Source organism: Capra hircus, chromosome 15 (genome assembly GCF_001704415.2).
Source record: "Capra hircus breed San Clemente chromosome 15, ASM170441v1, whole genome shotgun sequence".
Lineage (NCBI taxonomy): Eukaryota > Metazoa > Chordata > Mammalia > Artiodactyla > Bovidae > Capra > Capra hircus.
Window position 1 is genome coordinate 64,300,197 of NC_030822.1, and position 26,735 is coordinate 64,326,931.

Consider the following 26,735-nt stretch of genomic DNA (forward strand, 5'->3'; position numbering starts at 1 on the left):
ATCTGTTCATGAACTGATGATTAAAATGTGACATATCCAAATAATGAAATATTATTTGGCAAAGAAAGAAATGCTACAACTTTGATGAACCTGCTAAGTGAAAGAAGTCGGTCACAAAGGAACACATAGTATATGGCTCCATTTGTATGGAAATGTTAAGAATAGGCAAATTTATGGAGATAGTAGATTAGTGGTTGCCTAGGGCTTACAAATAGCTGTGAAAAGAAGAGAAGCAAAAAGCAAAGGCGAAAAGGAAAGATATAAGCATCTGAATACAGAGTTCCAAAGAATAGCAAGAAGAGATAAGAAAGCCTTCCTCAGTGATCAATGCAAAGAAATAGAGGAAAACAGAATGGGGAAGACTAGAGATTTCTTCAAGAAAATTAGAGGTACCAAGGGAACATTTCATGCAAAGATGGGCTCGATAAAGGACAGAAATGGTATGGACCTAACAGAAGCAGAAGATATTAAGAAGAGGTGGCAAGAATACACAGAACTGTACAAAAAGAGATCTTCATGACCCAGATAATCATGATGGTGTGATCACTTACCTAGGGCCAGACATCCTGGAATGTGAAGTCAAGTGGGCCTTAGAAAGCATCACTACGAACTAGCTAGTGGAGGTGATGAAATTCCAGTGGAGCTATTTCAAATCCTGAAAGATGATACTGTGAAAGTGCTGCACTCAATATGCCAGCAAATCTGGAAAACTCAGCAGTGGCCACAGGACTGGAAAAGGTCCTTTTTCATTCCAATCCCAAAGAAAGGCCGTGCCAAAGAATGCTCAAACTACCGCACAATTGCACTCATCTCACATGCTGGTAAAGTAATGCTCAAAATTCTCCAAGCCAGGCTTCAGCAATACATGACCTGTGAACTTCCAGATGTTCAAGATGGTTTTAGAAAAGGCAGAGGAACCAGAGATCAAATTGCCAACATCTGCTGGATCATCAAAAAAGCAAGAGAGTTCCAGAAAAACATCTATTTCTGCTTCATTGACTATGCCAAAGCCTTTGACTATGTGGATCACAATAAACTGTGGAAAATTCTTCCAAAGATGGGAATACCAGACCACCTGACCTACCTCTTGAGAAACCTATATGCAGGTCAGGAAGCAACAGTTAGAACTGGACATGGAACAACAGACCGGTTCCAAATAGGAAAAGGAGTACGTCAAGGCTGTATATTGTCACCCTGCTTATTTAACTTATATGCAGAGTACATCATGAGAAATGCTGGACTGGAAGAAGCACAAGCTGGAATCAAGATTGCCAGGAGAAGTATCAATAAGCTCAGATATGCAGATGACACCACCCTTATGGCAGAAAGTGAAGAGGAACTAAAAAGTCTCTTGATGAAAGTGAAAGAGGAGAGCGAAAAAGTTGACTTAAAGCTCAACATTCAGAAAACGAAGATCATGGCACCTGGTCTCATCACTTCATGGGAAATAGATGGGGAAACAGTGGAAACAGTGTCAGACTTTATTTTGGGGGGCTCCAAAATCACTTCAGATGGTGACTGCAGCCATGAAATTAATAGATGCTTACTCCTTGGAAGAAAAGTTATGACTGACCTAGATAGCATATTCAAAAGCATAGACATTACTTTGCCAACCAAGGTCCATCTAGTCAAGGCTATGGTTTTTCCAGTAGTCATTTATGGATGTGAGAGTTGGACTGTGAAGAAAGCTGAGTGCCGAAGGATTGATGCTTTTGAACTGTGGTGTTGGAGAAGGCTCTTGAGAGTTCCATAAACTGCAAGGAGATCCAATCAGTCCATTCTGAAGGAGATCAGCCCTGGGATTTCTTTGGAAGGAATGATGAAAAAGCTGAAACTCCAGTACTTTGGACATGTCATGCGAAGAGTTGACTCATTGGAAAAGACTTTGATGCTGGGAGGGATTGGGGGCAGGAGGAGAAGGGGACGACAGAGGATGAGATGGCTGGATGGCATCACTGACTCGATGGATGTGAGTCTGAGTGAACTCCAGGAGTTGGTGATGGACGGGGAGGCCTGGCATGCTGCGATTCATGGGACCACAAAGAGTCGGACACGACTGAGTGACTGAAGTGAACTGAACTGAGGACTTAGAGATACACTAAAAGCCATTGAATCGTATACTTTAAAAGGGCACATTTTATGGTATGTGAATTATATCTCATAAAGCTTTAAAAATATTCAATATTTGCTCAGCTACAATAATGATGTGAATACTGCATGGCTGAAGAATCAGAAAAAATAAAGATAGTGTAAGTAAAGAAATGTAAGACAAAGGAAGAAATTCGGAAGAGGGAGATAAAAGCATGAAATAGGAAAAATTAGGTTGACTGCCATTGAACAGGGAATTCCCTCGTGGTCAGTGGTAAAGAATCCACCTGTCAATGCAGAAGATGCAGGAGACACCAGTTCTATCCCTGGGTCTGGAGGGAGGAGGAAATGCATACCCAATCCAGTATTCTTGCCTGGAGAATCAATCCCATGGACAAAGGAGCCTGCCAGACTACTATCCATGGGGTTGCAAAGATTGAGCAACTGAGCATGCACTCACACTATTGAACAATGAACCAGAAAAAAAGAGGTCAGAGGAAGCAGAAAAGAAAACAGTGAGAAAAGCAAAGAGGAAAGAAGAAAAAAGGGGAAGAATGACTAAAATAAGAATAATATACAAGAAGGAAATGGCAACCCACTACAATATTCTTGCCCTAGACTACAGACCATGGAGTCTCAAAGAGTTGGGCACAACTGAGCAACTAACACACATGTAAACACAGAAAAAATGATAATTATGGGAAAGATACTTTGAAAAATAAAAAGAAAACATGAGAAGGAATAAAGAGCTAATTATCCATAACAGATGTGCTAAAGTACTTTTTAATAAATAGTACAAAGGTTTTATGAGTCAATAACCCCATTATCTCATCCAGACATAGTACTGAGATTACTTACAGACAGCACATTTGTGGTTTCTGGAGCACTGAATAAATTCAAGCAGTAATAATGATGCAAGAAATGACATCCAAAGAATGAGATGTGATGCTTTCCTAAGAAGATAGAGAGAGAAGTAGGAGAGGTCCATTTTGATTGAGTTTATAAGGGCATGATAGAGAATTCTCTCGGGTAAACTTTTGAAATCCTGTTCTGCTTTTCCCTTATACAGTTGACAAATTCAGCAAAGAGCCAGCAAGCTTCAGTGAAATATTACAAATAATCCATACCCACTATCCTATACTGAAAAGAATGGATACATGTATATGTATGGCTGAGTCTCTATATTGTTCACCTGAAACTACCACTACCACAACATTGTTAATCAGCTATATCCCAATATAAAATAAAAAGTTTAAAGTTTGAAAAAAAAAGAATAAAACAATTGAGTTCAAAGGAAAGACATAGACATCTCAGGCTACACAAGAGTTTCCCCACTATCATCCTTTAACACCCTTCACTGGTAGGTGAAGTTTCCTAATGGCTTCACATTGTGGAGAAAAGAACAAAAACAGACCAAACCAGGAAGATGTGAAGTGGTTTTCTGGTATCATGTACTGTATATGGAGTAACATAATTACATCTAGTTTTGATATGGTGACACTACTCAAATTTTCCATTAAAAAAAATCTAGATTACTCATGTTTCCAAATTATATACTTCTATCAGTTCATTCTATGACTTGAGCATAATTTGGGACCAACTTGGAACTGTTAGAAAGCAAGTTTTTCTAATGAGCTCCGGACAACAGAAATTTCAAATGGAATCCAGCATGATTATTTGGGAATATTTCAGTAGTATTACAGACCACAGGGGCTTCCCTGGTGGCTCAGATGGTAAAGAAACTGCCTGCAATGCAGGAGACCTGGGTTCAATCCCTGGGTCGAGAAGACCCCTGGAGGAGGAAATGGCTACCCACTCCAGTATTCTTGCCTGGAGAATTCCCTGGACAAAGGAGCCTGTTTGCAGTCCATGGGGTTGCAAAGAGTTGGACATGACAATGATTACTACTTTCAGTAATCAGTAAGACCACAACTTACTGATTATCTCAAGTAAAATAAAAATTTGCAAAGACTTTCCTGTAGCCAAGAGCAGGCATTAGGTGTAAATAAATACCTTCTTCCTAGCATATTCATGGTCTCCACAGTCCACTTTCCTCTTAGATCTTTGTAGTTCTCTAGATATTTGTAACTGGCTTGATAATACCTTATTTGAAGAGAATTTCAAAGACATATTTTCTCTGAATTAGTAGCCACTAATTCCTTGGAGATGGTGACTGCAGCCATGAAATTAAAAGATGCTTACTCCTTGGAAGAAAAATTATGACCAACCTAGATAGCATATTGAAAAGCAGAGATATTACTTTGCCAACAAAGGTCCATCTAGTCAAGGCTATGGTTTTTCCAGTGGTCATGTATGGATGTGAGAGTTGGACTATGAAGAAAGCTGAGTGCCAAAGAATTGATGCTTTTGAACTGTGGTGTTGGAGGAGACTCTTGAGAGTCCCTTGGACTGCAAGGAGATCCAACCAGTCCATTCTGAAGGAGATCAGCCCTGGGTGTTCTTTGGAAGGAACGGTGCTAAAGCTGAAACTCCAGTACTTTGGCCACCTCATGCGAAGAGTTGACTCATTGGAAAAGACTTTGATGCTGGGAGGGATTGGGGGCAGGAGGAGAAGGGGACGACAGAGAATGAGATGGCTGGATGGCATCACTGACTCTATGGACATGAGTCTGAGTGAACTCCGGGAGTTGATGATGGACAGGGAGGCCTGGTGTGCTGTGATTCATGGTTCGCAAAGAGTTCGACACAACTGAGTGACTGAACTGAGCTAAACTGAATTCCTTGGAGAGAATCTTTCAAAATCTATAGACAGTTTTTGATAGTTGGACCATTAGAATGACATAAATGTGTTGAACACTGATTCTGAGCGACACAAACCAGTTTCTTCCCAAAGGTTTTTATGCTAGCCCCTTGTTAACAGCAGATGGATCTCTCCTGGAAAGAAAACGTGTACATATCCAGACGAACAGGGCAAGAAGAGTGATCGAGTGAAATACTATATAATTTGAAGAACGGAAAGGCCAACTTCACTCTCGGGCTCAAGGACACTGATGAGTACCCTCATAAATTCTGTATAATCCAGAGGCACATTGCTGCTGGCACTTAGAATAAAAAGCAATGCCTGCTCTGCTGTTATTGAGTCACCTACAATATCACACAGTGGCCACTTGCTTCTGATGGCATTCATCCCGCTGGATTTTCAGGGGCATATTTTCTATTGAGATAGATGTTTCTCTTCTAGAATCTTCATAGTTTTCAAACTGCAAGTGAAGTTTAACATAACACATTAAGTCATCAGCATCTAGGCTATCTTAATTTTCTGATGTTCTATTTGACGAGAGCTCTCAATGGGTAATATCTATGTCTGACCCTGCCCCTTTGACTTCTAAGACAAGTGGTTATATTACCTCTCTGGCTAAGGACTTTCCCCAGGCCATTAAGATGTTAAATTCTGTGATAGATTCCACATACACTTTACTTTGCTAATATCTTTAAAAAATTCCAAAAATTTATTAGAGAGATCAACTTTATGATATAAATAGCATGAAAATGATACAATCAAGCTGTTGCTTCTATTTGTAAAGATTTTATTTCTATTGGTTACTACTGTCATGTTCATTATGAGAGTTCTTTTTAAACAATTGAATAAATTCATATCTTGATCTCAGATAAAACAGGGTCAGTAATCACCCTTAAATATATCATATGTTTGTGCCCCACACTGCCAGGGTTTAGCATACAGTTAATCAAAGGTCCTTTATCTTAGCTCCTTGAGGTGAAATAAAGATCTTTCAGTATACAAATCTAAGGAAGTATGGTGATGGATACCCCCTTTTCATAGTGCTCCTGAGCAGCCACTGAAAGCACAAGTTCAGTTCAGTTCAGTTCAGTTCAGTCGCTCAGTTGTGTCCGACTCTTTGCAACCCCATGAATCGCAGCACGCCAGGCCTCCCTGTCCATCACCAACTCCTGGAGTTCACTCAAACGCACATCCATCGAGTCAGTGATGCCATCCAGCCATCTCATCCTCTGTCGTCCCCTTCTCCTCCTGCCCCCAATCCCTCCCAGCATCAAAGTCTTTTCCAATGAGTCAACTCTTTGCATGAGATGTCCAAAGTACTGGAGTTTCAGCTTTAGCATCATTCCTTCCAAAGAACACCCAGGGCTGATCTTCATTAGAATGGACTTGTTGGATCTCCTTGCAGTCCAAGGGACTCTCAAGAGTCTCCAACACCACAGTTCAAAAGCATCAATTCTTCGGCGCTCAGCTTTCTTCACAGTCCAACTCTCACATCCATACATGACCACTGGAAAAACCATAGCCTTGACTAGACAGACTTTGGTTGGCAAAGTAATGTCTCTGCTTTTGAATACGCTATCTAGGTTGGTCATAACTTTTCTTCCAAGGAGTAAGCATCTTTTAATTTCATGGCTGCAGTCACCATCTGCAGTGATTTTAGAGCCCCCCCAAAATAAAGTCTGACACTGTTTCCACTGTTTCCCTATCTATTTCCCATGAAGTGATGAGACCAGGTGCCATGATCTTCGTTTTCTGAATGTTGAGCTTTAAGTCAACTTTTTCACTCTCCTCTTTCACTTTCATCAAGAGGCTTTTTAGTTCCTCTTCACTTTCTGCCATAAGGGTGTTGTCATCTGCATATCTGTGCTTATTGATACTTCTCCCGGCAATCTTGATTCCAGCTTGTGCTTCTTCCAGCCCAGCATTTCTCATGATGTACTCTGCATAGAAGTTAAATGAGCAGGGTGACAATATACAGCCTTGATGTACTCCTTTTCCTATCTGGAACCAGTCTGTTGTTCCATGTCCAGTTCTAACTGTTGCTTCCTGACCTGCATATAGGTTTCTCAAGAGGCAGGTCAGATGGTCTGGTATTCCCATCTCTTTCAGAATTTTCCACAGTTGATTGTGATCCACACAGTCAAAGGCTTTGGCATAGTCAATGAAGCAAAAATAGATGTTTTTCTGGAACTTTCTTGCTTTTTTGATGATCCAGCAGATGTTGGCAATTTGATCTCTGGTTCCTCTGCCTTTTCTAAAACCAGCTTGAACATCTGGAAGTTGATGGGTCACATATTGCTGAAGCCTGGCTTGGAGAATTTTGAGCATTACTTTACTAGCATGTGAAATGAGTGCAATTGTGCGGTAGTTTGAGCATTCTTTGGCACGGCCTTTCTTTGGGATTGGAATGAAAACTGACCTTTTCCAGTCCTGTGGCCTGCTGAGTTTTCCAGATTTGCTGGCATATTGAGTGCAGCACTTTCACAGCATCATCTTTCAGAATTTGAAATAGCTCCACTGGAATTTCATCACCTCCGCTAGCTTTGTTCGGTGATGCTTTCTAAGGCCCACTTGACGTCACATCCAGGATGTCTGGCTCTAGGTGAGTGATCACACCATCGTGATTATCTGGGTCATGAAGATCTTTTTTGTACAGCTCTTCTGTGTCTTCTTGCCACCTCTTCTTAATATCTTCTGCTTCTGTTAGGTCCATACCATTTCTGTCCTTTATCGAGCCCATCTTTGCATGAAATGTTCCCTTGGTATCTCTAATTTTCTTGAAGAGATCTCTAGTCTTCCCCATTCTGTTCTTTTCCTCTATTTCTTTGCATTGATCACTGAGGAAGTCTTTCTTATCTTTTGTTGCTAGTCTTTGGAACTCTGCATTCAGATGCTTATATCTTTCCTTTTCTCCTTTGCTTTTCACTTCTCTTCTTTTCACAGCCATTTGTAAGGCCTCCCCAGACAGCCATTTTGCTTTTTTGCATTTCTTTTCCATGGGGTTGGTCTTGATCCCTGTCTCCTGTACAATGTCACGAACCTCAGTCCATAGTTCATCAGGCCTTCTATTTATCATATCTAGTCCCTTAAATCTATTTCTCACTTCCCCTGTATAATCATAAGGGATTTGATTTAGGTCATACCTGAATGGTCTAGTGGTTTTCCCTACTTTCTTCAATTTAAGTCTGAATTTGGCAATAAGGAGTTCATGATCTGAGCCACAGTCAGCACAAATTCTGCCTAAATTTAAGGTTAAGCCAAACTGAACCATCAACTTAGAGATCCTGTTGTTGCTGTTCAGTCTCTAAGTCGTGTCTGACTCTGCAACCCCACGGACTGCAGCATACCAGGCTTTCCTGTCCTTCACCATCTCCCAGAGTCTGCTCAGACTCTTTCCCATTGATTTGGTGATGCCATCCAGCCATCTCATCCTCTGTCACCCTCTTCTCCTTCTGCCCTCAGTCTTTCCCAGCATCAGAGTCTTTTCCAATGAGTTGACTGTTTGCTTCAGGTGGCCAGAGTATTAGAGTTTCAGGTTCAGGGTCAGTCCTTCCAATGAGTATTCAGGATTGATTTCCTTTAGGATTGACTGACTTGATCTCCTTGCAGTCCAAATGACTCTCAAGAATCTTCTCCACAGTTTGAAGGCATCAATTCTTTGGCGCTCAGCATTCTTTACGGTCCAACTCTCACATTGGTATATGACTATTGGAAAAAACCATAGCTTTGACAATACAGACTTTTATTAGCAAAGTGATGCCTCTGCTTTTTAATATGCTGTTATAGGTTTGTCATGGCTTTTCTTCCAAAAAGCAAGCATCTTTTAATTTCATGGCTGCAGTCACCATCTGCAGTGATTTTGGAGCCCAAGAAAATAAAGTCTGTCACTGTTTCCACTTTTCCTCATCTATTTGCTATGAAGGATGCCATGATTTTAGTTTTTGAATCTTAAGTTTTAAGACAACTTATTCACTCTCCTCTTTCACCCTCATCAAGACGCTCTTCAGTTCCTCTTCACTTTCTACCATTAGGTGGTATCATCTACATATCTGAGGTTTCTTATATTTCTCCTGGCAATCTTGATTCCAGCCTGTGAGTCATCCAGCCTGGCATTTTGCATGATGTACACTGCATAAGCAGAGTGACAATATACAGCCTTGATATGTGTACTCCTTTCCCAATTTTGAACCAGTCTGTTGTTCTGTCAGGTTCTAACTATTGCTTCCTGACCTGCATAGAGGTTTCTTAGGAGACAAGTAATGTGGTCTAGTATTCTCATCTCTTTAAGAATTTCCCACAGTTTGCTGTGATCCACACAGTCAAAGGCTTTAGCGTAGTTGATGAAGCAGTTGTTTTTCTGGAATTTCCTTGCTTTTTCTATAATCCAATGAAAGTTTGCAATTTGATCTCTGGTTCCTCTGCCTTTTCTAAATCCAGTTTGTATATCTGGAAGTTCTCAGTTCACATACTGCTGAAGATCCTGGAAGGGGTTTATACCACCTGCTATTATCTTGCATCTTTTCATTTAAGTGACCCAGAGTATTCCACTTGCCACCATAGAATTCTTGGAGTAAAGAGAGGCAGTAGTAACAAAAAGAGGATGACATTAGACACACTGCATGTGTGCTGAGTCACTTTAGTCATGCCTGACTCTTGTGACCCCGTGGACTGTAGCCCACAAGGCTCCTCTGTCCCTGGGATACTCCAGGCAAGAATGCTGGAGTGGGTTGCCATGCCCTCCTCCAGGGGATCTTCCCAACCCAGAGATCGAACCCGAGTCTCTTTCATCTCCTGCATTGGCAGGTGGGTTCTTTACCACTAGTACCACCTGGAAGCCCTTAGACACAGTACTTAATTACAATTAAACACTGTTGCATAATTTATACCTTCACATAACAAAAAATTCAGGAATACAAAGTTAACAAGAGTGAAAGTAATTCAAGTGAAAATCAGCCTTTTCTGAATTACATGACAGTTTTAATCCTCCTCCTTTCTCAATCAACTTCTTTTTAGCACCTGCTGTAATCTAACTTCTTACCTGATTTCTTGGGTACAATCGTAAGAAAGGATGTTTGGGAAAGGGGGATACAGAATCTAATATGAGATGGAATAAGTCACAGGAAACCTGGCCCTTGCAGCTTTCCCCTCAGCTCACCGTACTTGTCCTTCCCTGTCCACCTCTTCTCAGGCTACTCTGGTCTCCATATGTCAGTCTCTGTTTAAGGAACTCAGGTGGCAGCTGCACATACCCTGCTTGAATATGATCTTGGGTTTACTGGACACAGCAAAGACAGCACCATAAACCAAAGATTTAAGACCATAACCAATAAGACCATAAACCAAATGATTTAAATTTACATGTCAGAGACAGTAGGTCTGGCAATCCAGAACCAAGGATAAAGTTTTGTTGTTGAAGTTTTCCCATGACTTAAAAAAATTTTCCCTTCATATTTTTAATTTAGAAGTTAACTAACATCTTAGCTGTCACTCAACTGAGGACATGATCTAGCAGGAATGGAATAGTATAAAACGAGGAGATGTGTGCTTGAGGGAGGCCAAAGGGCACCAATATGGTAGATGGTGGGCACCATTTTCATACCTCTTACAACTCCTTGTCCTAGGGGTTGCCTCAGGTGCATGAGAGCTACTTTGAGGTGGGAAGTCAAGAAATTAAGCATTTGGACTAGTGAGTTTGTCATCATTAATCTATGATTTCATAGAGAAGGTAGAATTTTAGAAGTGGTTCAAGTATGTACTAATGAATCACTTTATTATTTACTAATAAGTTGACTTAATTTAATGAATGCCTATATAATATGCTTAGGTACATTGCCAACTGGAAGGAAATTGCTACAAGCAACTCTTCAGCTAACTTCAAAAGTAGGTGATTTTTTAGCAATAATGGGAAATTGTGTGTGTGCGTGTGCTTTGTTGGTCTGTCAAGTATAAATCTTTGTGACCACATGCCTATCAGGCTCCTCTGTCCATGCGATTTCTCAGGCAAGACTGTTGGAGTGGGTTGGCATTTTCTTCTCCAGTGGGAAATTCTTATAAATCAAAACAATACATTCCACACATGTACACATTTCGAGGTACCTAACAAACATTTCTGCATTCCACACACTATACAGATAAATAAATTTACCAAGTCATTTTTGCCTTTATATATATACTTGTTATTTGGAAATAAAGGAAATTTTATATTTTATTTAGAGTTGGATAAAATGTTTCTTTTTAATTAAAAAAATGAATCCTCTTTTAAACATGTTCCATATCTCATGTTTCAGTAATAATTTTTAATGAGCAAACTTGACATGGCAAAATGAATGCTATTCCAGAAGTATCAATAATTCTAACATAGCCGAAGCCAAGTTATAATTTTTATATAATTTGAGTGCATGAGTTCTGTCCCTCTGTCACCTGTGATTGGCAGTAAAACAAAGAGGCTTTAATTGTGGAATGTTGATTCATGACTTCCTGGTTTTGATTTTTTTGCTCTATTGTTTACTGGCTGTATAATCTCGGGCAAGTTACTAGCTTAGTTTCCTCATCTATAAAATGAAAATAACAGTAGCACTTAACTCATGGATTACTGTGAGGTCATGAGATAACACATGTAAAGAGCTTATTATAGTGCCTGGTGCATAGTATGCACTCTGTGGTGGTGGTGGTGTAGTTGCTAGGTCGTGTCCAGCTCTTGTGACCCCATGGACTGTAGCCTGCCAGGTTCCTCTGTCCATGGGATTTCCCAGGCAAGAATACTGGAGTGGGTTGCCATTGCCTTCTCCAGGGGATCTTCCTGACCCAGGGATCTATCCCAAGTCTCCTGCATTGCAGGAGGATTCTTTACCACTTAGCCACTAGGGAAGCCCTTAACCTATCTACTTATTTCCAACTCACTGGCCCCACCACAGTCCAAGTTGCCATCATTTTCTGGGGGCTTCTGCGACATCTCCAAACTTATTCTCCTCCAGTCCATTCCCCATGCAACAGCTAGTGATCTACAAGTTTAAACCAGCGTAATTAAAACACTTATTTAACGAACTTTTCTTTAGCAACTACCATGTTGAAGTACTGTCTTAAAGTGCTTTATAAAATTGATTCATTTGATCTTCAGAACAACCCAGTGAGACAGGTTCTATTATCCACATTTTAAATAGATGCCAAGTTACTTACTTAAGGTCACACAGTCCCTGTGAGGGCCAGGATTTGAACTGAGACTGGGCAGCTCTAGAAACCAGACTCTCTAGACACCATACTCTTTTCTTTTTAAATTTTTTCTTTATTATTTTAATTTTTTTTTTTAAAGAAAATCATTCTTTTTTTAAAAATTAAAAAAAAAATTTTTTTTTTTCTCTTTTTTTTCACAAACCCTTTCAATAGATCGCAGCGAGGGAGCTGCTCTGCTATGTAGGAAACCCTGACCTAGAAGCAGGTCGTCTACCAATGGTTTAGCACCAGGTTCCCCACAACGTGTGGTGCGTGACGGGAGAGGGGGCGGCCGCCTTTCCAGCCGTGCCCCTTGTCCCGGGAAGAAGGGCTCTCCACACCGGACCCGGTCCCGAGCGTGGTGGGGCGCGCCCCGAGGGACGCGGGCGACTGCCCGCCGCAGGGACGGCGGGGGACCTGCTATCCGAGGCCAACCGAGGCTCCCGCGGCGCTGCCATATCGTTCTGGCTGGGCGGGATTCTGACTTAGAGGCGTTCAGTCATAATCCCACAGATGGTAGCTTCGCCCCATTGGCTCCTCAGCCAAGCACATACACCAAATGTCTGAATCTGCGGACACCATACTCTTAATGATGACTACCTCTGCTGCCATTTAGTTTTCCAGTGCACTTGCAATAAAACCCTAACTTTATCATGGCACTCCGGCTCTGGTTTAGCTTTTCATCCTTATCATGTCCCACTGTCTCCTCCTCGTTCACAACAACTCAGCATCACTGCAATCTTGCCTGGTCCTCAAGCACACTTTGTGGCTTCCACTTCAGGGGTTTCATGCAGTTGATGGCCTTCTGTAGAACAGGTGTAGGCAACTATCTTTACTTGAAGGCAAGTTATCTGTTTTGTTTGCTACTGAATTCCCAGTGTGTAGAACACAGTAGAGTCTCAATGGCAAATAAAAGAAAATAAAGGAATGACAAGTACAAAATGGAAGCAGAGAATATTATTTACTGGGCTCAAAGATTGTTGTGCGAAAAAAAGAAAAGATATACCACTAATTGGAAGGAGCATAATAGCATGTGAAAGCTGTTTTAAGTAATGGACATCTGCATCATAACAGAAGGCAGCTAATACATTGCAGATGCTGGCAGTAAAAAAGGGAGAGAACATGTGCCACTTCTGCAAGAAGCAAGAGGAAATCAAAATTCAGAATTTGAAAACTTTAGCTCTAGAGACAGAAAAGGTTTTTCTTTTTTTAAAATCATCTATACTCCAGTTTTTTATATTTTTATTTTTCCTTTTAAAAGCACTAATTTTATTTTATTTTTAAAATTTATTTATTTTAATTGGAGGCTAACTACTTTACAATATTGTATTGGTTTTGCCATACATCAACATGAATCTACCACAGATGTACATGTGTTCCCCATCCATCCCTCTGGGTCATCCCAGTGCACCAGCCCCAAGCATCCTGTATCATGTATTGAACCTAGACTGGCAATTCATTTCATATATGATATTATACATGTTTCAATGCCATTCTCCCAAATCATCCCACCCTCTCCCTCTCCCACAGAGTCCAAAAGAGTGTTCAGAGGATACATCTGTGTCTCTTTTGCTGTCTCGCATACAGGGTGATCGTTACCATCTTTCTAAATTCCATATATATGCATTAGTATACTGTATTGGTGTTTTTCTTTCTGGCTTACTTCACTCTGTATAATAGGCTCCAGTTTCATCCACCTCATTTGAACTGATTCAAATGTATTCTTTTTAATGGCTGAGTAATACTCAGTTGTGTATATGTACCACAGCTTTCTTATCCATGCGTCTGCTGATGGACATCTAGGTTGCTTCCATGTCCTGGCTATTATAAACTGTGCTGTGATGAACACTGGGGTACAAGTGTCTCTTTCAATTCAGGTTTCCTCGGTGTGTATGCCCAGTAGTGGGATTGCTGGGTCATAAGGCAGTTCTATTTCCAGCGTTTTAAGGAATCTCCACACTGTTCTCCATAGTGGCTGTACTAGTTTGCATTCCCACCAACAGTGTAAGAGGGTTGGTTCCCTTTTCTCCACAACCTCTCCAGCATTTATTGCATGTAGACTTTTGGATCGCAGCCTTTCTGACTGGCATGAAATGGTACCTCACTGTGGTTTTGAATTGCATTTCTCTGATAATGAGTGATGTTGAGCATCTCAGAAAAGGTTTTTCTTTGTGAATAAAGAATTGTTAGCTAATGGTTGATTGTGGAGTACTAACTAAATGCCTTACATTCACCATCACACTTAGTTCTCACAAAGATAAGCTGAGGCATGTGCTATTATTATTCCTATCTTATAGATGAGGACATTGAGACAGAGGTTAAGTAACTTGCTTCAAATTACAGAGCTAGCAAAAAAAAAAAAATTATAGAGCTATTTAGTAGTAGATCAAGCCTCAAACACAGATCCTACAGAAACTTTTAAAGATGGACAATGAAACATGGTCATGAAATGTAGAATGATCTCAGAAATATGGGACATTTATGGTTAAACAGGATACAAAGTTATCTGCTCTAAGAGTGGTGAGAAGGAATGTGGAATAGACCTTACCTGGCACACAGTAGCATATTGAATGAGCTATATCCTGTTACGTCTGGCATCTTTCTAAATGTTTGTCATTCTTCTCTAGGTTTTAGGTTTGAGCAAGCACAAGAAAAAATATATGACTATGAAGATATATTGGAAGAGGAAAACAAAACACAAAAAGATCCTTCATTTGAAACTATTTATGAAAAGCCCCATTTTACAAGACTAAAGCCTGATTCCACTTATAGAATATAATTATATAAAAATATATAGTTATAAACTATAATTTCTGAGCTATAACCCTTCAGCTCTGATTCCATCAGTTACAGTCAAGAGATAGTTTATTCTGGCTGGAATGAATTCTATATTCTTGACACAGAATCTAACCCAACTAAGTAAGGAATATTAAACAGAAATAGAACACCAGACTGAATACAGTAGTCATGGAAAATGTAGAAATTAATCCTGTTATTCTGAGAAATTGAGAATCTGTAGTCTAACAATTACACTTAAATAAAAATATTATATTTAGGTGCAAAAAAAAAAAACCCTCAGTCAGACTGTTTTTCTTCTTTATTTAAAGCATTCATTATTTGTGCATTTCTATCAAGCAGAGCCCTTTCTTCATTAAAAAAGGAAAAAGGGCAGTGTAGCAAGTTCTCCTTTTATTAGAATGCAAAAGCCAGCTTCCCTGGTGGCTCAGATGGTAAAGAATCTGCCTGCAATGCAGGAGACCCAGGTTTGATGCCTGAGTCAGGAAGAAGTGACTAAGCATAGCCATTTCCTTCTCCAGGGGAAGGAGAAGAAAATGGCTATGCTTAGTCACTCAGGTGTGTCCGACTCTTTGCAACCTCGTGGACTGCAGCCCACCAGGCTCCTCTGTCCATGGGATTCTCCAGGCAAGAATACTAGAGTGGGTTGCCATGCCCTCCTCCAGAGGATCTTTCCAACCCAGGGAACGAGCTCAGGTCTCCTGCATTGTAGGCAGATTTTTACTATCTGAGCCACCAAGGAAGCCCAAGAATAGTGGAGTGGGTAACCTATCCCTTCTCCAGGGGAACTTCCTGTCCTAGGAATCAAACTTGGATCTCCTGCATTGCAGGTGATTCTTTGTCAGCTGAGCTACCCAGGAAACCCCAATGTGTATTTAAGAAAAACAAATTTATTCATATAATTTACATATACCTTTACCCCTTTTGAGTATTGTTTGAATTTTGACAAATGTATAAAGTTATGCAATTTTCCCCACAATCAAGATATAATCCATTTTTATCACCCCTAAAATGTACATCTTTGCAGTCAATCCACCACCCCATGCCATGCCACGGGAAATGACTGATCTTTCAGTCACTACCATACTGCCTTCTCTAAACTGTTACATAAATGGAATCATACTATATGTAGTCATTGTTGGTCTTGTTTCTTTAGGATTATGCTTTTGAAATTCAATCTTGTTGCTGCATATTTCAGTAGTTTATTTCTTTATTGACTACTGTTCCATTACATGGCTATATTACAATTTCTTTATCTATTCACAAGATTGATGGACATTTGGTTGTTTCTAGTTTTGGATCATTACTGAAATAATGGGGAGTGGAATTGCTAGGGCAAATAATAACTATAGGTTTAGTTATCTATTTATTTATTGATGTATACTTGCTTTACAATGTTTCAGGTATATGTCAAAGTGATTCAGATATATATCAATATTTGTTCAGATTCTTTTCCATTATACTTTATTACAAGATATTGAATATAGTTCCTTGTGCTATACAGTAGGTCATTGTGTATTTTATATATAGTAATGTGTATCTGTTAATCCAAAATTCCTAATTTATCCTTCCTCCCTTCCCCTTTGGTAAACAAATAACTTTTTGTTTTCTAAATGAGTCTATTTCTGTTTTGTGGATAATTTCATTCATGTCATTTTAAGTGCTACATATAAGTGATATATAGTATTTGTCTTTCTCTTTCTGACTTATAACACTCAGTATGACAGTCTCTAGGTCCATCCATATTGCTGCAAATGGCATTACCTCATTCTTTTCTATGGCTTGTATTCCATTGTATATATGTACCACAATTTCTTCTATTGATGGACATTTAGGTTGCTTCCATGTCTTGGCTATTGTAAACAGTGCTGCAGTGAAAATTGGGGTGCATGTATCTTTTGGGGCCATGTTTTTCTCCAGATATATGCCCAGGAGTGGCATTGGTAGTTCTATATTTAGTTTTTAAGGAATCTCCACACTGTTCTCCATAATACAATTTACATTCCTATCAGTGTACGAGGGTTGCCTTTTCTCCACACCCTCTCCAACATTTATTATTTGTAAATTTTTGATAATGGTCATTCTGAGCAATGTGAAGTGATACCTCATTGCAGTTTTGATTTACATTTCTCTAATAATTAGTGATGTTGAGCATCTTTTCATGTGCCTATTGGCCATCTTTATGTCTTATTCGGAGAAATGTTTATGTAGGTCTTCTACCTATTTTTTGATTTTTTTATATTGAGTGGTATAAATTGTATATTTTGGAAATTAACTCTTTATCACTTGCATTTGTTTGCAAACATTTTCTCCCATTTTGTAGGCTGTCTTTTCACTTTGATTATGATTTCCTTTGCTGTGCAAAACTCCTAACTTTAACTAGGTCTCATTTTTGTGCTTGTTTCCATTACTCTAGGAGACAGATCCAAAAAAATATTGCCACAATTTATAGCAAAGAGTGTCTTCCTTGTTTTCCTCTAGGAGTTTTATATTATTCAGGCTTATATTTAGGTCTTTAATCTAGTTTATTTTTGCATGTGGTGTTAGAGACTGTTCTAATTTCACTCCTTTACACGTAGCTGTCTAGGATTTCCAGCAGCATTTATAGAAAAGACTGTCTGTTCACTATTGTATAGTCTTGTTTCCTTTGTCATAGATTCAGTTCAGTTGCTCAGTCGTGTCTGACTCTTTGCGACCCCATGAATCGCAGCACGCCAGGCCTCCCTGTTCATCACCATCTCCCGGAGTTCACTCAGACTCATGTCCATCGAGTCCGTGATGCCATCCAGCCATCTCATCCTCGGTCATCCCCTTCTCCTATTGCCCCCAATCCTTCCCAGCATCAGTCTTTTCCAATGAGTCAACTCTTCGCATGAGGTGGCCAAAGTACTGGAGTTTCAGCTTCAGCATCATTCCCTCCAAAGAAATCCCGGGGTTGATCTCCTTCAGAATGGACTGATTGGATCTCCTTGCAGTCAAAGGGACTCTCAAGAGTCTTCTCCAACACCACATAATTGACCATAAACACTTGGCTTTATTTCTGGGCTTTCTATCTTGTTCCATTGACCTACATGTCTGTTCTTGTGCCAGTACTATACTGTTTTGATTACTGTGGCTTTGTACCTTCATCTTATAGTATGAAATCAGGGAATGTGATTCCTCCAGCTCCATTTTCCCATCCCCGCCCCCCTCCCCTCGCCCCCGCTCCCCTCCTGCCGCACCCCCCCACCCCTGGCCTCCGCCCAAGGCTATTTTGGCTCTTCAGAGTCTTTTGTGCTTTCACATAAATTTAAAAAAAGTTTTGGCCCAGTTCTGTGAAAAACATCATTGGAAATTTGAAAGGGATTGCACTGAATCTGCATATTGCCTTAAATAGTATGGTCATTTTGTGTGTGTGTGCACATTGTCTAAGTTGGGTCTGACCCTTTGTAATCCCATGGACTGTAGCTTGCCAGGCTTCTCTATCGATGGAATTTTCCAGGCAGGAACACTGGAGTGGGTTGTAATTTACTCCTCCAGGGTCATTTTAGCAAATGTTTAACTATCCTAGGGGATGTAGAGTGAATAGCCTTTCACTGTGATTTTAGTTTGCATTTTCTAAATGACTTATGATAGTGAAGATCTTTCCCTGGAGAAGGCAATGGCAACCTACTCCAGTATTCTTGCCTAGAGAATTCCGTGGACAGAGGAACCTGGTGGGCTACAGTCCATGGGGTCACAAAGAGTCAGATACGACTTTGCCTGTGTGTACTGAACTGTAACTTCCTCCAGTTTTAAAGGAAAACTGGAGAAGGAAATGGCAACCCACTCGTGTTCTTGCCTGGAGAATCCCAGGGACGGGGGAGCCTGGTGGGCTGCCATCTGTGGGGTCACACAGAGTCGGACAAGACTGAAGCGACTTAGTAGTAGTAGTGAAGATCTTTAAAATGCTTATCCACAATTTGGTATCTTCTTTGGTGAAATGTCTCTCCAAAAATCTTTGGCTAATTCTAAATTGTTTATTTCATTATTGTGTTAAAAGACTTTAAAATATTTTCTAAAAACAAACCCTTTATCAGATACTATTTTGCCAATGTGAGTGGTGTTTTCATTTTCTTTTACGATGTCTTTTGAGGATAAAAAGTATTTAACAGAGTTCAAGTTAACATTTTTTTCTTTTTTAATTCAATTTTTAGTTTATGCTGGGGTATTGTTAATTTACAGTGTTTATTTCAGATAGACATTAAAGTGGTTCATTTATACATACATTTATCCATAATTTTTTCTTAATATATACATTTTATTTAAGTATAGCTGATTTACAATGTTTTAGGTGCACAGCAAAATAGTATTCATGTACACATATATTATATTTGAAATTATTTTCCATTATGTTATTATAAGATATTGACTATAGTTCCCTGTGTGATATAGTAAACCTTTGTTTCTTGTTGTATATCCATTTTTTAAAATTAGAAATCTAGCATGCTATTTATACTAAGTCAAATAAGTGGAATCAAAATGTCATATAGTTCTTAGGCAAAAATTCATAACATTTGTAATATATATATTACACATATTATTTATATCAGTTCAGCTCAGTTCAGTTGTTCAGTCATGGCCAACTCTGTGTGACCCCATGGACTGCAGCATACCAGGCCTCCCTGTCCATCACCAACTCCCAGAGCTTACTCAAACTCATGTCCATTGTGTCAGGGATGCCACCCAACCCTCACATCCTCTGTCGTCCCTTTCTCCTCCCACCTTCAATCTTTCCCAGCATCACGGTCTTTTCCAATGAGTCAGTTCATCGCATCAGGTGGCCAAAGTATTGGAGTTTCAGCTTCAGCATCAGTCCCTCCAATGAACACCCAGGACTGATCTCCTTTAGGATGGACTGGTTGGATCTCCTTGTAGTCCAAGGGACTCTCAAGAGTCTATATATGCATACAAAAACTTTTCTATTATGCTTAATAAAGGTTTGAGAAAGAACATCAAAAAACAAAATGAAACAAACTAGATAAAAATAAAAGATCATCATATAGCTCAGTTGTTTTTAACCATGGCTGCTCACTAGAAATATATCTGGAGCTCTGGAGAAAAAAAGGCAATAACTAGGCATTTGTATTTTAAAAAACTTTCAAGATAATTCTGATATGCATCTGGATTTTTAAAAGTGACCACAGGTTTTTTCTATTTTGGTGTTATAAATTTTTGGTGATATAGAGTACTATTATTTTTCTCTTACCAATCATGATACAATGGTATCAAATGAGTAATAGTTACATAACCACAATAGTAAAACATGTTTATCAGTTTTCACAATCAGTAGCCAGACAAAAAATAAAAGATAATTATAATTGCAAGCCATAATGGGAACATGATTAACCTAACAATAGAAAATAATTACATATAATTTGGGGGTCAGGCAGACTAATGTGGTAATATATGGACGTGAATACATGCATAAGTTTTCATCTACCCAACCAGTCTGTCTTTTGGTTGGTACATGAATCCATTTACATTTTAAGGTAATTATCCATATATATGATACTATTGTCTTTTTAATTTTTAAAAATTGTTTTAGGTTTATTTTGTGTAGGTCTTTCCCTTCACTTGTGTTTCCTGCCTAGAGAAGTTCCTTTAGCATTTGTGGTAAAGCTGGTTTGGTGGTGGTGAATTCTCTTAACTTTTGCTTGCCTGCAAAGCTTTTGATTTCTCCATCATATCTGAAGGACAGTCTTGCTGGATAGAGTATTCTTGGTTGTAGGTTCTTCCCTTTTGTCACTTTAAATATATCATGCCATTCCATTCTGGCTTGTAGAGTTTCTATTGAGAAATTAGCTGATAGTCTGATGGGAGTTCCCTTGTATGTTGTCTTTATTCCCTTATTGCTTTTAATATTTTATCTCTGCCTTTAATGTTTGTCAGTTTGATTACTATGTGTCTCGGTGTGTTCTTCCTTGGGATTAGCCTTCCTGGGATTCTCTGTGCTTCCTGTACTTGGTTGACTATTTCCTTTGCCATGTTCAGGAAGTTTTTGGCTATTATCTCTTCAAATATTTTCTCAGGTCCTTTCTCTCTTTTCCTTCTGGGACCTCTATAATGTGAATGTTGTTGCAGAGGTCTCTTAGGCTGTCTTCATTTTTAAAATTCTTTTCTCTATATACAGTTCTGTGGCAGTGATTTCCACCCTTCTGTCTTCCAGGTCATTTATCCATTCTTCTACCTCAGTTACTCTGCTACTGATTCCTTCTAGTGTATTGTTCCTTGGAAGAAAAGCTATGGAAAATTTAGAAAGCATATTAAAAAGCAGAGACATTACTTTGCCGACAAAGGTCTGTCTAGTCAAAGCTATGGTTTTTACAGTAGTCGCATATGGATGTGAGAATTGCACCATAAAGGATAAGCACTGAAGAACTGTTGCTTTTCAACTGTGGTGTTAGAGAAGACACTTGAGAGCCCCTTGGACTACAAGGAGATCCAACCAGTCTATCCTAAAGGAAATCAGTCCTGGGTCTTCACTGGAAGGACTGATGTTAAAGCTGAAACTCCAATACTTTGGCCACCTGATGTGAAGAACTGACTCATTGGAAAAGACCCCGATGCTGGGAAAGATTGAAGGTGGGAGGAGAAGAGGACGACAGAGGATGAGATGGTTGGATGGCATCACCGACTCGATGGACATGAGTTTGAGTAAACTCCGGGAGTTGGTGATGGACAGGGAGGCCTGGCATGCTGCAGTTCATGGGGTCACAGAGTCAGACATGACTGAGTAACTGAACTGAACTGAACAGAACCAGAGAAAGTGTGCTGCTAGGCGCCCTAGGAAGTTTTCTAAATAAGGTCACTTCACCAAGATTGGAAAAGCTAACCAACCTACCTAGTACTTAGAAATAAACAGAGAATTAGGCAAAATGAGGAGATAGAGATTTATGTTCCAAATAGTGGAATAAGACAAAATATCAGGAAAAGAACTAAACAAGATATCTATCTATCTATCTATCTAACAACAAAATATTTATCTATTAGATAAAGAGTTCAAGGGAGATTGTAAATGTGCTCACTGAACTCTGGAGAAGAACAGAGAACACCATGACAATTTAAGCAAGGAATTAGAAAATATAAAGAAAAACCAAAAATAGTTGACAAATAAAATAACTGAAATAAAAAATAGACAAGAAAGAGTTAACTGTAGATTAGATAATACAAAGGAATGGATAATCAGATTAGAAGACATAGTAGTAGAAATTCCCAAACTGAACAGAGAAATGAAAAAAGAATTTTAGAAAATGAGGATAGTTTAAAAGACCTCTACGACAACATGTTGCTGCTACTCTGCTAAGTCACTTCAGTTGTGTCCGACTCTGTGCGACCCTATAGAGGGCAGCCCACCAGGCTCCCCCGTCCCTGGGATTCTCCAGGCAAGAACACTGGAGTGGGTTGCCATTTCCTTCTCCAATGCAGGAAAGTGAAAAGTGAAAGTGAAGTCGCTCAGTCGTGCCCGACCCTCATAGAACATACTATTAGTAGCATTCACTTTATAGGAGTCCTAGAAGAGGAGAGAAAAGGGAAGATGACTTATCTGATAAATAATCACTGAAAACTTTCCTAACAAGGGGAAAGAAAAAGACATCAAAGTTCATGAAGCACAGAGAATCCCAAACAAGAGGATTCAAAGAAGTCCACAAAAAGACACATCATAATTGAAATTGCAAAGGGAGTTCTCTGGTGGCCTAGTGGTTAGGATTCTAGGCTTTCACTGTTGTGGCCTGGGGTTCAATCTCTGGTCAGGAAACTGAGATCCCAGAAGATGCCCAGTGCAGCCAAAAAAAAAAAAAAAAAGTTCTTAATTAAAATCACAGAAATGAAAGGTAAAGAGAATTTCAGGAGCTTCATGAGAAAAGCAGTTAGTAAAATACAAAGAAACCTCCATAAGGGAATCAGCTGAATTTTCAGCAACAATTTTGTAGGCCAAAAGGGAGTGTCATGATATAGTCCAAGTGATAAGTGGCAAAAACTTACAACCGAGAATTCCCTACCTGGCAGGCTGTCTCTTAGACCTAAAGGAGAAATAAAGAGTTTCAAGGACAAACAAAAGTTAAAACGGTTCAACACCATGAAACTGGCTATATTTATATGTTATAGGGAATTCTCTGGTAGTCCAGTGGTCAGGGCTCCTTGCTTCCACTGCAGGGGGGATGGGTTAGATCCCTGATGAGGGAACTAATATCCCACATAGTGAAACCAGAAAAAAAGAAAAAAATGTTACAGGGACTTCTCTAAGTAGACAGGGAAAGGTGACAATCTACAAATAGGAAAATTATGAAAAGAAAAATCTCCATGGTAAAGGCAAACACGTAGTAAAGGCTGTTGATAAACCACTTATAAAATTACTGTCAAAGTTAAAAGACAAAAGTACTAAAACACCTATACAGACAACAAGTGAAGAAATATACAAAGCAAAGCAAAAAAGTAAAATACCATGTTAAAAACATTAAATGCTGGGATAGGGGAGTAAGAATATATAGTACAAATGCAGACTGGTTGGAATGCATTTGAATTTAAGAGATCATCAACTAAAATAATCACATAAACATATATCGTATTATATAGGACCTTTGTGGTAACCAGAAACCAAAACCAATAATAGACACAAAAGAAGCATAAAGGAATGCAAACATAAAAGTAAAGAAAACCATCAATTCACAAGGAAAGAAGAAAAAAGAAAAAGTAACTGTAAAATCAACCAGAAAACAATTAACAAAATGACAATAAAAACATGTGTATCACTAATCACTTTAAATGTAAATGGACTAAATTTTCTAACCGAAAGACACAGAACAGTTGAATATTGACTGTTGAAAGACACAAAACAGAAAAACAAGACCCATACATGCTGCCAACCAGAGACTCATTTTAGATCTACAGACACACACAGACTGAGTCATAAGATGAAAAAAAGGTATTCCATGCAAAAGGAAATCAAATACTTAGGATTTGATTCAAATACAAAGGATACCAATACTTAGATCAGACAAAATAGATTTTAAAACATACTGTAACAAGAGACAAAGAAGGACATTACATAATGATGAAGGGATCCATCCAAAAGGGTGAAACTATGTCAGGGTTCAACAAACATAGGAACACTTAAATACACAAGGCAAACATTAGCAGACATAAAGGAAGAAGTTGATAATAACACAGTATTAAAAGGGTTAACACCTTATTTGGGACTTCCCTGGTGGCTCAGACGGTACAGCTTCTGTCTACAATGCGGGAGACCCGGGTTCAATCCCTGGGTCAGGAAGATCCCCTGGAGAAGAAAATGGCAATCCACTCCAGTACTACTGCCTGGAAAATCCCATGGACAGAGGAGGCTGGTAGGCTACAGTCCATGGGGTCACAAAGAGTCAGACACGACTGAGCGACTTCACTTAACACCTTATTTACATCGATGGATGGATCATCTGACAAAACCAGTAAGGAAAAACACTGGCCTTAAATGACACATTAGACCAGATGAACTTGATAGACATATACAATACATTCCATCAAAAGTAGCTGAATATACATTATTTTCAGTGCATGTGGAACATCTTCCAGGAAACATGCTAGGCCAGAAAACGAGTCTCAATAAACTTAAGAAGACTGAAATTGTATCAAGTATCTTTTCTGATCACATGCCATGACACTGGAAATCAATCTACAAGAAAAAAACTGCCAAAAAAAAAAAAAAATGGGGAGGCTAAACAACATGCTACTGAACAACCAATGAGTCATTAAATAAATCAATGAGGAAATTAAAAACTGCCTGAAGACAAATGAAAATAAAAACACAATAATCCAGAATCTATGGAAAAAAGCAAAGCAGCTCTAAGATGGAAGTTTATAGTAATACAATCCTACCTCAGGAAACAAGAATTATCTCAAATAAACAATCTAAAGTTAGATCTAAAAGAACTAGAAAAAGAACAAACAAAACCCAGAGTTATTAGGAAGGAAATCATAGAACTCAGAGCAGAGATAAATGAAATGAGACTAAAAAAAAATTAATGAAACTAAGAGGTAGTTCTTTGAAAGATAAACAAAATTGACAAACCTTTGTATCAGAATCATCACAAAAAAGAAAGGCCCAAATAAATGAAATCAGAAATTAAGGAAGAGAACTTACAAACAAAAGTCCAGAACCAGATAGATAACTTCAACTAAATTCTGTTCAACATTTAAATAAAAATTTACACCTGTTATCAAACTATTTTAAAAACTTGAAGAAAGACACTTTTATAAGACCAGCATCACTCTGATATTACAATCAAAGATATCACAATACGAGAAAATTACAGGACCAAATTACTGACAAATACAGATGCAAAAATCCTCAACAAAATATTAGTAAGTGGAATTCAACCACATATTAAAAGGATCATAAACCATGAAGTGGGATTTATACAGGGATGAAAGGACAATTCCAAACCCACAAATCAATGAAATATACATCAACAAATTGAAGAAGAAAAATCCCATGATTATCTCAATAAACACAGAACTTTTGACAAAATTCAACACCCATTTATGATAAAAAGTCTGAAGACAGTGGGATAGAGGGAACATAGTTCAACATAATAAAGCCCACATATGACAAACCTATAACCAACATAATACTCAATGGTGAAAAGCTGAAAGAATTTTCTCTAAGATCAGGAGTAGGACAAGGATGCTTATTCTTGCCACTTTTATTCAACATAGTATTGGAAGTCACAGCCATAACAGTCAGATGAGAAAAAGAAAGAAAAGGAATCCAAACTGAAAAGGAAGAAATAAACTGTCACTGTTTACAGATGACCTGATACTATATATAGAAAATCCTAAAGATGCCACCAAAAACCTATAAGAATTAATAAAGGAATTCAGTGAAGTTGCAGGACACAAAATTACTATACAGAAATCTGTCTTGTTTCTATACACTAAAAAACAAAATATGAGAAAGAAAAGTTAAGGGAATAATTCCAATTAAAATTACATCAAAAAGAATGAAATCCCTAGGGAAAAAATCTAAGGAGGTAAAACTTTTCCAACATACTTAGAAAACTAAAATACATTAATGAAAGAAATTGAGATGACACAAATAGAAAGATATACTGTGCTCATAGGTTAGAAGAATATTATTAAAATACCCATACTACCCAAGGCAATCTACTGATTTAATGCAATCCCTATCAAAATACCAATGGCATTTTTCACAGAACACAAACAAATAATTTTGTAAATTGTATCAAAACACAAAAGATCCAGAATAGCCAAAGCAAACTTGGAAAAGAAGAACAAAGCTGGTGGTTATCATGCTTGCCGATTGCAAACAATACTACAAAGCTACCGTCATCAAAACAGGATGGTACTGGTATAAAACAGGCAGATCAATTGAACAGAATAGAAAGACTAGAGATAAACCTCCATACTTCTGGTAAATTTATCTACAACAAAGGAACAAAAATATGGGAAAAGACAGCCTCTTCAATAAATGGTGTTGAGAAAACCAGATAGCTACATGCAAAACAATAAAATTGGACTATTATTTTTCTATACCATATACAAAACTAAATTCAAACCAAATTAAGTCATAAAATTCCAAGAAGACAACAAAGGCAGTATGATCTCTGACATTGATCTTAACAGGGAAATTAGGACAAATAAACTAACATGATTATATTAATGAAGAAAGCTATCAGGAAAATGAAAAGGCAGTCTATTGCAAAGGAAAAGACACTTGCAAAGGACAAATCCAATAGGTTAATATCCAAAATATATTCAACTAAACATCAAAAAAACCAAACAACCCAATTAAAAAATAGAAGTCTTAAGTAGATATTTTTTCCAAAGAAGACATACAGATGGCCAA

The 26,735-nt window shown here is 38.6% G+C and overlaps 1 protein-coding gene across 1 annotated transcript in view; it reads left to right on the forward strand.

The window, feature by feature from the left end:
• Positions 1–15,121, forward strand: part of C15H11orf65 (chromosome 15 C11orf65 homolog) — a 97,431-nt gene extending 82,310 nt beyond the window's left edge. The window contains exons 8-9 of the mRNA XM_018059831.1: positions 10,674–10,729; positions 14,686–15,121. Coding sequence (XP_017915320.1) covers positions 10,674–10,729; positions 14,686–14,837 — 208 coding nt within the window. The 3' untranslated portion in view covers positions 14,838–15,121. The remainder of the gene's footprint in view (positions 1–10,673; positions 10,730–14,685) is intronic.